Here is a 12,727-nt window from a genome sequence, read left to right as displayed (position 1 = left end):
GCCATATGTCTTCTTGACCACTCTATCCACCTGCGTTACCACCTTCAGGGAACAATGGACCTGAACACCCAGATCTCTCTGTGCATCAGTTTTCCCCAGGGCTTTTCCATTTATGTATAGTTTGCTCTTGAATTGGATCTTTCAAAATTGTCCTGATTCTCCTCCCTCACTATATTTGTTTTCAAAGCTGATGATGTATTATTATGTTGTTTCACTGTCTCTGTAGAGAAATTGTGGATAATGGGGAGAAGGAAAATGCTCTGGATGTGGTGACGGATGAGAGAATCTATCACATCATCGCCGAGTCTCCTCAAGATGCCAGGTATCCTTTTCTTTTGTTGTTCAGTGGGGAGGTGCAGATTAAAGTATGTGGTACACTTCTCCAGGGTGTTCAGGACAGACAAACCAGTGGGGATGCGTAGATGGGGTGTGGGTGTCACTGGCTGGGTCAACATTTACTTCATGTCTCTAATTGCTTTGGCAAAGGTTGTTGTGAGCTGCGTTCTTGACCTGCTGTGTCCTTGCGATAGCGAATTATACAACGGTTCCAACACAGCAGGAAGCCATTCAGCCTATCTGTGTACTCACTGAGTGCTACTCCTCTGCCACTGCCAGTGCTCTCCAGTTGTCCATTGTCTAGCTACATATTTCCTTATGTTTAACCATTCCGAGGAGCTGGCCTCTAACCTGATAGCCATGTAGATAGCAAGAACTGCCAATGTTGGAGTCAGAGATAACACAGTGTGGAGCTGGAGGAACTCAGCAGGCCAGGCAGCATCTGAGGAGCAGGAAAGTTGATGTTTAGAGCCGGGACCCTACTGCAGAATTTATAAAGAAGGATCTTGACCCAAAATGTCAGCTTTCCTGCTCCTCTGATGCTACCCGGCCTGCTGTGTTCCTGATAGCCATGTCCTTTCACCCAGCCATGTGTATGTAAAACAGCAACAACTTTTATTCATATAACTCCATGAAAGTAGTGAAAGAGCAGAAGGTGCCTCATGGGAGCTTGCTAAACAAAGCATTCCAACAAGCCACATGGAAAGAGGGACTAGGAATTACATGAGGTGGCTGGACAATTACTCAGAGAAAAGTTAAGACCATTTTAAAGGTAACATGATATTGAGAAGTGGAGAGGTTCAGGGAGGGAATTCCTGAGCTCAGGGCCAAGCAAGTTAAAAGCCCAGCATCCAATGTTGGAATTTTATGACTGTAATGGGAGGAATGTGGCTGAGAGTCAGCACCCACTGCATCACTGTTGGCGTAAATGTGTTGATTCATTTCCGAAAATGGCTCATTGTTGCTCTCCTGTTGCGTGAGTCTTGAAGAGAAAATTGTCTGGCTGATGGTGCAGAGGAGATAGTTGGGAAGAGGAGGTGTGGAAGTGGGGCAGGGGTGAGAGAGGAGAAGGTACATGGGGACACAGTGATGATGAGATGCTGTTCATTGATGTGTTTTTTTCTGGACAGTGATTGGTTCAATGTACTAAGTGGTGTACACAGTGCGACACAGCAGCAGTTGCGAGAGATGCGTGATGAACAGGCAAATCCAAAGAATGCAGTGGTAAGTGTCGGCTTACTGCACCTCAACCTCACAATGACACACAGAATGAAGCCATCAAAGAGGCGCTGAATTCTTTTAGATGGAGAGAAGCCACATAAGAGGGAGTTTTACTTTGTATTGAACACTGTATACTGTTCTGGAAATGTTTGAAGGGGCAATGTTGAGGGGGCTTTGCTTTCAGTTTAAAAGAGTTGAGTGAGCTTTACGCTGTATCTAACCCCATGCTATCCCTGTCCTTGGAATGTTTGATGGGAACAGTTTAGATGAGAGCTTTTACTTTCAGCTCCAGCAGGGTGGGTACCAGAGCAGAGGGTCAGCAAGTGAAATGACTGAGGAAAAGCTCAAGACTGTGACTATTAAGACTAAGAGGAGAATAGTCAGGGGGATGTCACTGGCTCAATGGAGAGTGCAGGAGGGCAATCCAGCAGCAGCACCAGGCAAACCTGAAGATGAGCTGTCAACCTGGTGAAGCCACCAAACAGGACTACTTGTATGTCAAACAACATAGTAACAAGATGATAATGCCAAGCTCTGCAGTCCTGCCACACCAATTAAACAACTCACTAGAGGAGGAGGCTCCACAAATATCCCCATCTTCAATGATGGAAGAACCCAGCACATCAGTGCAAAAGATAAGGCCAAAGCATTCTCAGCAATCTTCAGCCAGAAGTGCCGAGTGGATGATCCATCTCAGGCTCCCCCAGTGGTCCCCGGCATTACAGATACCAGTCTTCAGCCAATTTGATTCACTCTACGTGAATCAAGAAACAGCTGGAGACACAGGACACTGCAAAGGCCATGATAACATTCTGTCAATAGTACTGAACTCTTGTGTTCCAGAACTTGCTGCTCCCTGAGCTAAGCTGTTCCAGTACAGTTATAACACTGGGATCTACCCGATAATGTGGAAAATTGCTCAGGTATGCCCCGTACGTAAAGAACAGGACAATCCAACCCGGCCAATTACCGCCCCATCGGTCTCCTCTCGATTATCAGTAAAGTGATGGAAGGTGTCAGTAACAGCCCTATCAAGCAGCACCTGACCAGCAATAACCTGCTTAGTGACGCCCAGTTTGGGTTCCGCCAGGGCCACTCATCTCCTGATCTCATTGCAGCCTTGGTTCAAACATGGACAAAAGAGCTGAATTTCAGAGGTGAGGGGAGAGTGACAGCCCTTGATATCAAGGCTGCAATCTACTGAGTGTGGCTTCAAAGAGCCTGAGCAAAACTGGAATCAATGAGTATCAGGCGGCAAACGCTCCTGTGGTTGGAGTCATACCTGAGACATAGGTAGATGGTTGTGGTTGTGGGACGTTAGTCATCTCAGCTCCAGGGCATCTCTGCAGGAGTTCCTCAAGGGAGGGTCCTAGGCCCAACCAGCTCCAGTTGCTTCATCAATGACCTTCCCTCCACCATAAGGTCAGAAATGGGGATGCTCCCCGATGATTGCACAATGTTCAGTACCGTTCACGACTCCTCAGATACTGAAGCAGACCAAGTTCACATACAACAAGATCTGGGCAGTATCCGAGCTCAGGCTGACAAGTGGCAAATAACATTTGCACCACACAAATACCAGGCTATGACCATCACCAATAAGGGACAATCTAACCACTGCCCTTTGACATTCAATGGTGTTACCATCACTGAATCCCCCACTATCAACATCCTGGGGGCTACCATTGACCAGAAACTCAACTGGACTCACCACATAAACACAGTGGATACAAGAGCAGGCCAGAAGCTGGGAACACTGCAACTAGTAACTGACTTCCTGACTCCCCAAAGCCTGTCCCACCAGCTACAAGGCACAAGTCAGGAGTGTGATGGAATACTCCCCACTTACCTGGATGAGTGCAGCCCCAACAACACTCAAGAAGCTTGACACCATCCAGGACAAAACAGCCGCTTGATTGGCACCACATCCACAAACATCCCACTCCCTCCACCCCCGACGCTCAGTAGCAGCAGTGTGTACTAACTACAAGATGCACTGCAGAAATTCACCAAAGATCCTCAGACAGCACCTTCTAAGCCCATGACCACTTCCATCCAGAAATACAAGGGCAGTAGACAATTGAGAACTCCACCATCTTTAAGTTCCCCTCCGAGCCACTCACCATCTTGACTTGGAAATATATAGCTGTTTCTTCACTGTCACTGGGTCAGAATCCTGGAATTCCCTCCCTAAGGGCATCGTGGGTCAACCTACAGCGCATGGACTTCAGTGGTTCAAGAAGGCACCTCACCCCCACCTTCTCAAGGGGCAACTAGGGACGGACAAGAAATGCTGGGCCCAGCCAGAGACACCCACATACCACAAATGAATATAAAGAAAAACATGACAGGACGGGAGGTATGAAGTGCATTTATTTCAATGTGAGGAGCATGATGGGTAAAGCAGATGAACTTAGAGTCTGGAGTAACATATATAGCTGTGATGTTGTAGCTGTGACAGAAACTAGGTTGAAAGAGGGACAAGACTGGTAGCTTAACATCCCAGATTTAGTTGTTTCAGGCAAGATAGGAATGTAAAAGAGGTGAGAGAGTTGCATTTTTGATAAAGGAGAATATCAGAGCTGTACAGGGGGAGGACACTTTGGAGGGCTCATCCAATGAAGCCATATGGATAGAGCTCAGAGTTGGAAAGGTGCAGTCACTTTAATGGGATGGTACTACAGGGCTCCCACAGCCAGCAACTGATAGAGGAACAGATATATGGACAGATTACGGAAAAATGTGAAAACAACAGCGTGGTTGTGGTGGGTGATTTTAACTTCCCCTGTATTGATTGGGATTCCCTTAGTGTTTAGGGGCTTGTTTGGGGGGAGAGTTTGTTAGGTATGTCCAGGACAGTATTTTAAAATAATATGTAAATAATCCAACTGAAGAAGAGACCACACAAGGTCTAGTACTAGGCAATTAGCGCGGCCAGGTGATTGAAGTTTCAGAGGTAAAGTATTTGGGGAAGAATGACCATAATTCCCCAAATTTTAAGTTACTTATGGATAGGGATAAGAGTAGTCCTCACTTGGAGGTACTACACTCAGGGAAAGCTGCCTACGACAATATTAGACAGTAACTGAGGAATGTAGGTTAGGAGCAGATGTTTGAGGATAATTCCACATTTGACAAGTGGGGTAATCTTTTAAAGGCCAGTTGATTAGAGTTCAGGACCAGCATGCGCTTGTATACATGAAAGATGCGGATGGCATGTTTTGCGAACCTTGGATGACGAGAGAAATTATGAGCTCAGTTAGAGAGGAAAAAGAGGCATGTATAAGGTTAAGGAAACAGAAGACAGGCAGAGCGCTCGAAGAAAAAAAGTAAACAAAGAGTTAGCAGAACTGAAAGGGATGTCGAAATGATCTTGGCAAACAAGATTAAGAAAAATCCCAAGTTTTTTTGATACATATATCAACTACAAGAAAAGTCCTGGGGAAAATTAATGAACAGAGAGATCTGGGTTTTCCCTGAAGGTGGCAACGCAGGTCAGTAGGGTGGTCAAGAAGGCATATGGCATGCTTTCCTTCAATGGACAGGGTATTGAGTACAAGAGTTGGCAGGTCATGTTGCAGTTGTATAGGACTTTGGTTCGGCCACATTTGGAGTACTGTGTACAGTTCTGGTCGCCACATTACCAAAAGGATGTGGATGCATTGGAGAGGGTGCAGAGCAGGTTCACCAGGATGTTGCCTGGTATGGAGGGCGCTAGCTGTGAAGAAGGGTTGAGTTGATTGGGACTATTTTCATTAGAAAGATGGAGATTGTTGGGGGACGGGGAGAGTGCAGGTAAGTGGAGTTGAAATGCCCATCAGCCATGATTTAAATGGCGGAGTGGACTTGATGGGCCGAATGGCCTTACTTCCACTTCTATGTCTTATGGTCTTATGGTCTTATGGACCTGATTGAGGTCTACAAAATCATGAGAGATATAGACAGGGTGGATAGCAAGAAGCTTTTTCCCAGAGTCGGGGACTCAATTACTAGGGGTCATGAGTTCAAAGTGAGAGGAGAAAGTTTAAGGGAGATATACGTGGAAAGTTCTTTACACGGGGGTGGTGGGTGCATGGAACACATCGCCAGCGGAGGTAGTAGATGCAGACACGATAGTGTCTTTTAAGATGTATCTGGATAGGTACTTGGATGGGCAGGGAGCAAAGGGATACACACGCTTAGAAAATAGGTGACAGGTTTAGACAGAGGATCTGGATCGGCGCAGGCTTGGAGGGCTGAAGGGCCTGTTCCTGTGCTGTAATTTTCTTTGTTCTTTGTTCTACAAAATGGCAGCTAGGAAAAGGGTAGGTTCACTCAAGAACAAGTTCACTCAAGAACAAAGAAGGGAATTTATTCCTGAATCTGGAAGAAGTGGGTGAGGTCCTTCATGAATACTTGGTGGATGGTGATTCTAGAGAGGGGTATGTTCAAATTATAGGACATTTTAGAGAGGGATGAGGCATTGAGTGTTTTGAAAAGTATTAAGTTAGACAGGTCCCCAGGGCCTGATGGAAACAATCCCAAAAAGCTTAGGGAGTGGAAATTGCTGAGGCCTTTTTTGAAGTCCCTGTATCTTCTTTAGTCGCAGGTGAGGTCCCAGAGAACTGGAAAATATCCAACATTGTTCCTTTTTTTAAGAAAGGCAACAGGGATAATCAGAAAATTTACAGGCCTGTAAGCATAATGTCAGTAGTAGGGAAATGTTTGGAGAAGATTCTTAGGGATGGGATTTAATCATATTCAGAAAAATATTGCCTCATTAGCAATAGGCAATAAGCCTTGATCCAGGAGAGTTTATGTCTCAGAAACTTGATTGAGTTTTTTGAGGAAGTGACAAAGGAATGAGGGCACGCCATTGGATGTTGTCCATGTGGACTTTAGCAAGGCGTTTGAAAAGGGCCCTCATGGCAGGCTGATACAAAAGATGAGGTCACATGGTGAGCTGGTAAAATGAATAAAGAACTGGCTGAGCCAGAGAGTAGCTGTGGAATGATGTTTTTCTGACCGAAGATCTATGCCCAGTGGTATTCTGAAGGGATCAGTGCTGGGACCCCTGTTGTTTGTAATGTATATATATAAATGATCGGGAGGAGAATGTAAGTGGCCTGATGAGTAAGTTTGAGAATGACACAAAGATTGGAGGAGCTGAGGATGGTGAGCAGGATTACCAGAAGATGCAGCAGGATATAGATAGGCTGGAGACTTGGACAGAGAAATGGTAGATGGAGCTAATCTGGATAAATGTGAGGTGACGCATTTTGAAAGGTCTGATGCAAGAGGAAAGTAGACAGTAGTACCCTTGTTAGCATCAACACACAGAGGGATCTAGGCATGGAGGTGCACAGTTCCCTGAAAGTAGCAACATAAGTGGATAAGATGGTCAAGGAGCATGTTTCAACAGCTGGAGCATAGAGTATAAAAATTGGCAAGTCAAGTTGCAGCTGTACAGAACTTCAGTTCTGCCACATTTGGAATATTGTGTACAGTGCTTGTCAGTACACAACCAGAGGGATGTGGATTTGGAGAGGGAACAGAAATGGTTTACTTGGTTAGTTTTCACTTGAATGTCAGAGACTGAGGAGCAATCTGATAAAGGTTTACAAAATTACGAGAGGCATTGATAGAGTGGATGGTCAGAGTCTTTCTCCCAGGGTAGAAATGTCAATTTCTAGGGGACAGTTTTAAGGTAAAAAGGGGGTAGGTTCAAACGGAATGTGAGAGGCAGGTTTTTTTACACAGAGGGTGATAAGCACCTAGAATGTGCTGCTGGAGGAGTTGGTCGAAGCAGATACAGTAGCAGTATTTAAGAGGCATCTTGACAGACACATGAATAGGCAGGAATAGAGGGATATGGACCATGTAGAAGCAAAAAGATGTTAGTTTAGAAAGGCATCATGTGTCAGCACTGTCTTGGTGGGCTGAATGGCCTGTCCTGTGCTGTACTGTTCTTTGTTCTGAAAAAAAGAGAGGGAATTTTGCTCTGTATCTAACCCCATACTATCCATATCCTGGGATTGTTTGCTGGGGACAGCATTGAGGCAGCTTTACTCCGTATCTAACCCTGTGCTGTCCCTATGCTGGGAATGTTTGATGCAGGACAGTGTAGAGGGAGCTTTACTCTGTATCTAACCCTATGCTCTGCTTGCCCTAGAGTTTTTGAGTGGGGCAGTGTTGAGTAAGCTTTACCTTTAGTGTAAAGGAGTAGAGAGAGCTTTACTCTGGATCTAACCCCACTTGTGTTAATTTGATTTTGGGTTATTCTGAAAAGTCATGCCTATTTGACTAATGATATTGCTTAGATGGTCTCTTGTGTTTGCTGAGGTATATAAGCCAGAGATCTGAAAGCTACAAAAGGGTGGCACGGTGTCTCAGTGGTTAGCACTGCAGCCTCACAGCACCAGGGACCCGGGTTCCATTCCAGCCTCGGGCAACTGTCTGTGTGGAGTTTGCGCATTCTCCCCATGTCTGCGTGGGTTTCCTCCGGGTGCTCCAGTTTCCTCCCACAGTCCAAAGATGTGCAGGCCAGGTAGGTTGGCCATGCTAAATTGCCCATAGTGTTCAGGGGTGTGTGGGTTATAGGGGGATGGGTCTGGGTGGGATGCTGCAAATGGCGGTGTGGACTTGTTGGGCCAAAGGGCCTGTTTCCACACTGTAGGGAATCTAATCTAAAATTGAGAATTCTGAGACTGGTCAATGTAGGATAAGTGCCACTGTGCCTACAAGTGACAATGATTAATCTGATTCTGTGTTCTGTTTCTTTGGTGCAGGGCACTGTGGATGTTGGATTGATTGAGTCTGTATGTGCCTCCGACAACCCTGACAGGTAACATTGAGTGTCTCGGGAACAGGAGACCATTCAGTCCCTTACGCCTGGTATACAAACAGGGAGGATGCCTTTCAGCCTTTTGAGTCCATTACACAGGAACAGGAGGAGGCCTGTTAGTCCCTGGATTTATCTGGATCAGCCTGATCTGTACCTTTACCCTGTTCCTTGCCTTTCTTCATATTCCAGTTACCAAGCAAAAATCTATCGACCTCCAGCGTCATCAGATTTCTGCAGTAAGACAGTTCCAGATTCCTCCTCTCCTTTGTGTGATGAAGTGCTTCCTGACATATTATCCTTGATGGCTTGGACTGAGAGACCAGAACTGCTGCTCCTCTCTTTCTCAATTTCCCTGGATGCTAGAATGGAGCCAGCCAATGGGAAATTAGCAGATATTCAATAAAAGAGAGAGAGGGAGAGAAAACAGAGAACTACAAACTAATTAAACCTAACATCAGGCATAGGGAAAGGGTTGGACAGTGATGTAGCAAAGTCCCCAGTGCATTTAGACAATCAAAGAAACATCAACATCAACATGGTTTTCCAAAATGAAAATTGAATATGACATATTAACTAATTTTAAGAACATAATTTATAGGTGCAGAGATGGGCACAAGTAGATACTTTATAATAGAATCTCTAGTGCTGGACCTGTCCTGAGAATTGTGGGGAATGCTGTACTTTCTGTCAGAAGAAGAGAGGAAACTTTCCTCTGTATCTAACCCCATTCTGCCCCTGTCCTGCGAGTGTTTGATAGGGACAGTGTAGAGAGAGCTTTACTCGTGTCTAACCCCATGCTGTCCCTGTTTTGGAAGTGTTTGCTGGGGGCATTGTAGGGGAAGCTGTACTATTTATCGAACCACATGCTGTCCCTGCCCTGGGAATGTTTGATTGGGGACAGTGTAGAGGAAGCTTTACTCTGTATGTAACCCTGTGCTGTCCCTGTCCTGGGTGTGTTTGTTAGGGACAGTGTAGAGGAAGCTTTAGTCTGTATGTAACCCTGTGCTGTCCCTGTCCTGGGAGTGTTTGTTAGGGACAGTGTAGAGGAAGCTTTAGTCTGTATGTAACCCTGTGCAGTATTGGAACCTATTCTTCAGTGAGAGTCAACACCTCCGGGACAGGATGGGAATGTGGGGAAGGTGAATGTTTTTCCAATCTGTTTTGTACTTTCAGACCAAATTCTTTTGTGATTATCCTGGCGACACGTGTGATTCACTGTAACTCCGTCAGTCCGGAGGAAATGCATCACTGGATATCCCTCCTTCAGAAATCCAAGGGAGATGCCATGAACCTGGGACAAGAATTCATTGTTCGTGGTAAATGAAGCTCAGGGATTGGAGTTGGAGGAGGGAAGCTGGCTCTACTGGGGTTGTGGGTGGCGGGTTAACGCTGATGTATGTATGTTTGGGGAAATATGCCTGAAACAGATGTAGAACACACTTTGTTTGTTGTTATTTGCTTGGTGTCCCATCCTCATAGTTCCCTGTTCCCTCTGAGTCTCGTGGTCACAGAGTCTCCCAGCCCCGTGCAGATTGTACAAATTGGCTCATTGTGAGATGTGAGTGTCACTGCTAGCATTTACTGACCATTCCTAATTACGCTTGAACTGAGAGGCTTTTAGGTTATTTTGGAAGGATCGTTAAAAGTCAAATGTATTTCTGTGTGTCTGGAGTCAGGTTTAGGTCAAAACAGGTAAGGATGGTTGGATTATCTCCTTAAAGAACACGAGTTATTTTGGTTTTAAAGAATTTGGTTATTGCTGAGAAAAGGCATATTTTGTTAAAGCTTTTTGCATTGCTCTCATCTGGACAATTTGGAGAAGTATCAATTTAAGGGGTAAACGCAGCATTTTAGAATGTAGGAACAGGCCATTCAGTCCATTGAGCCTGCTACACCATTTAACATTATCATGGTTGAAGAAACATTTCCCTGCCTTTTATCCACTCCGCTCCATCCCCATGATGTTGTACACCACTGGGACTCAGAAATCTATCTGCCTCTACCTTAACCATACTCAAATACTGAGCTTCTACAGCCTTCTATGGTAAAGAATTCCAAAGATTCACAACTGAGTAAAATAAATTCGCCACATCTTGGCCTTAAATTGTATCTCCCTTAATTGTGCCCCTGGTTATTAACACTCCAACCAGAGAAAACATCTTACCTGCATCTACCCTGTCTATACTGACCCAGTTTGCCCAAACTTTGCACAGCTCAGTCCTGCTTCCCCAGGACCGTGTTTAGTAAACCTTCGCTGCATTCCCTCTCGATGGCAATAACATCTTTTTAGAGATAAGGAGACAGAACTGCACACATTACTCCAGAAGCAGTTTAACCAAGCTCCTGTACACCTAAAGCAATACTTCACTACTCGTGTACTCAAATCCCCCAGCAATAAAGGCAAACATTCTGTTCGCTTTCCTAATAGCTTGTTATAGCTTCACAATGCATGTCAGCTTTCAGTGCCTCATTAATGTGTGTTCAGTGAGTGAGGGGGTCTCTGCCTGGCCAGGTACAAATGGTGAAGGTAGTGAGGGCAAAATCTCCTTGTGAAGGGTTCTTTGGCTGCTGGGTCCTTGTGGTGAGGGTTCTCAATGCGGGCATTTGGTACCTGTTCTGGGCCTGGGTGTCGGGGTGGGGAGGTGGTGGTAGGGGATCTCTGGGTCTCTGTGCTGAACCTTGTGTTCTCTTGTTCAAGGTTGGCTCCATAAAGAGATGAGGAGCAGTGGGAAAACCTCGTCATTGAAACTGAAGAGACGTTGGTTTTTGCTGAATAGTAACTCACTGGATTATTACAAGTCTGCTGAACGGACCTCAACCAAGCTGGGCACCTTGGTCCTGAACAGTCTCTGCTCTGTCATTCAACCTGATGATAAAACCTTCAGAGAAACAGGTGCTGAGAGAGTGTGAGAACACACATGAGAGAAGATGATTACTGCAGTCTTCTCCTAACTAACATGACTTAACACCTCTTAAAATATTATCAGTGTCAATGAGTGTGACTCCTTGATATCAGTATACTTCCTACTTTCAGTGTTTGGGAAACTTACTCCTGACGTATTAGTGTCCAGGAAAATTACTAACGACCATAAGCAAAAAAAGAACGTTACTCCCAGTGTGCAGGTGTGTTACTCCTTGGAGTATCACTGAGCAGGAGCGTTACTTCTGGAGTATCGCTGAGCAGGAGCGTTACTCGTGGAGTATCGCTGAGCAGGAGCGTTACTCGTGGAGTATCGCTGAGCAGGAGCGTTACTCGTGGAGTATCGCTGAGCAGGAGCGTTACTCCAGGAGTATCACTGAGCAGGAGCGTTACTCCTGGAGTATCGCTGAGCAAGAGCATTACTCGTGGAGTATCGCTGAGCAGGAGCGTTACTCCAGGAGTATCGCTGAGCAGGAGCTTACTCCCGGAGTATCGCTGAGCAGGAGTGTTACTCCTGAAGTATCGCTGAGCAAGAGCGTTACTCGTGGAGTATCGCTGAGCAGGAGCGTTACTCGTGGAGTATCGCTGAGCAGGAGCGTTACTCGTGGAGTATCGCTGAGCAGGAGCGTTACTCCAGGAGTATTGCTGAGCAGGAGCTTACTCCAGGAGTATCGCTGAGCAGGAGTGTTACTCCTGAAGTATCGCTGAGCAAGAGCGTTACTCGTGGAGTATCGCTGAGCAGGAGCGTTACTCGTGGAGTATCGCTGAGCAGGAGCGTTACTCGTGGAGTATCGCTGAGCAGGAGCGTTACTCGTGGAGTATTGCTGAGCAGGAGCATTACTCGTGGAGTATCGCTGAGCAGGAGCGTTACTTGTGGAGTATCGCTGAGCAGGAGTGTTACTCGTGGAGTATCACTGAGCAGGAGTGTTACTCGTGGAGTATCGCTGAGCAGGAGCGTTACTCCTGGAGTATCGCTGAGCAGGATCGTTACTCCTGGAGTATCGCTGAGCAGGAGCGTTACTCGTGGAGTATCGCTGAGCAGGAGCATTACTCCTGGAGTATCAGTGTGTGATGTAGTAATAGAGTAGTTGGTGTTTCTTCCTATCAGTGACCATACCCCACTAAGCTAACTGTGTTGGTTGTTCTGACCCTTTGCTGGCTCTAGGTTATTGGCACTTTGTGGTTCATGGCAGGAAACACTCCTATCGACTTTACACCAAGTTACTGAATGAGGCCACACGCTGGACAAGTGCCATTCAGAACGTCATCGACAGCAAAGTTCCCATAGAAACTCCAACCCAGCAGCTGATTCATGATATCAAGGTAAGGAGAGCCAATGGACACTGTCAACATGGATAACAGGAGCAGGAGTGGGCCATTCGGCCTTTTGATTCTGCTTGACCATTCAATATGATCATGGCTAACCA

At 45.9% G+C, this 12,727-nt stretch overlaps 1 protein-coding gene across 1 annotated transcript in view; it reads left to right on the top strand.

The window, feature by feature from the left end:
- Window positions 1-12,727, top strand: part of LOC125454312 (unconventional myosin-X-like) — a 286,482-nt gene that overhangs the window by 180,818 nt on the left and 92,937 nt on the right. Inside the window, exons 28-33 of the mRNA XM_059647628.1 lie at window positions 227-322; window positions 1,467-1,560; window positions 8,325-8,380; window positions 9,554-9,696; window positions 11,079-11,273; window positions 12,466-12,623. Coding sequence (XP_059503611.1) covers window positions 227-322; window positions 1,467-1,560; window positions 8,325-8,380; window positions 9,554-9,696; window positions 11,079-11,273; window positions 12,466-12,623 — 742 coding nt within the window. The remainder of the gene's footprint in view (window positions 1-226; window positions 323-1,466; window positions 1,561-8,324; window positions 8,381-9,553; window positions 9,697-11,078; window positions 11,274-12,465; window positions 12,624-12,727) is intronic.

Source organism: Stegostoma tigrinum, chromosome 7, assembly GCF_030684315.1.
Source record: "Stegostoma tigrinum isolate sSteTig4 chromosome 7, sSteTig4.hap1, whole genome shotgun sequence".
Lineage (NCBI taxonomy): Eukaryota > Metazoa > Chordata > Chondrichthyes > Orectolobiformes > Stegostomatidae > Stegostoma > Stegostoma tigrinum.
Note: the sequence above shows the minus strand (reverse complement) of the source record. Positions and strands in the feature narration are given on the sequence as shown.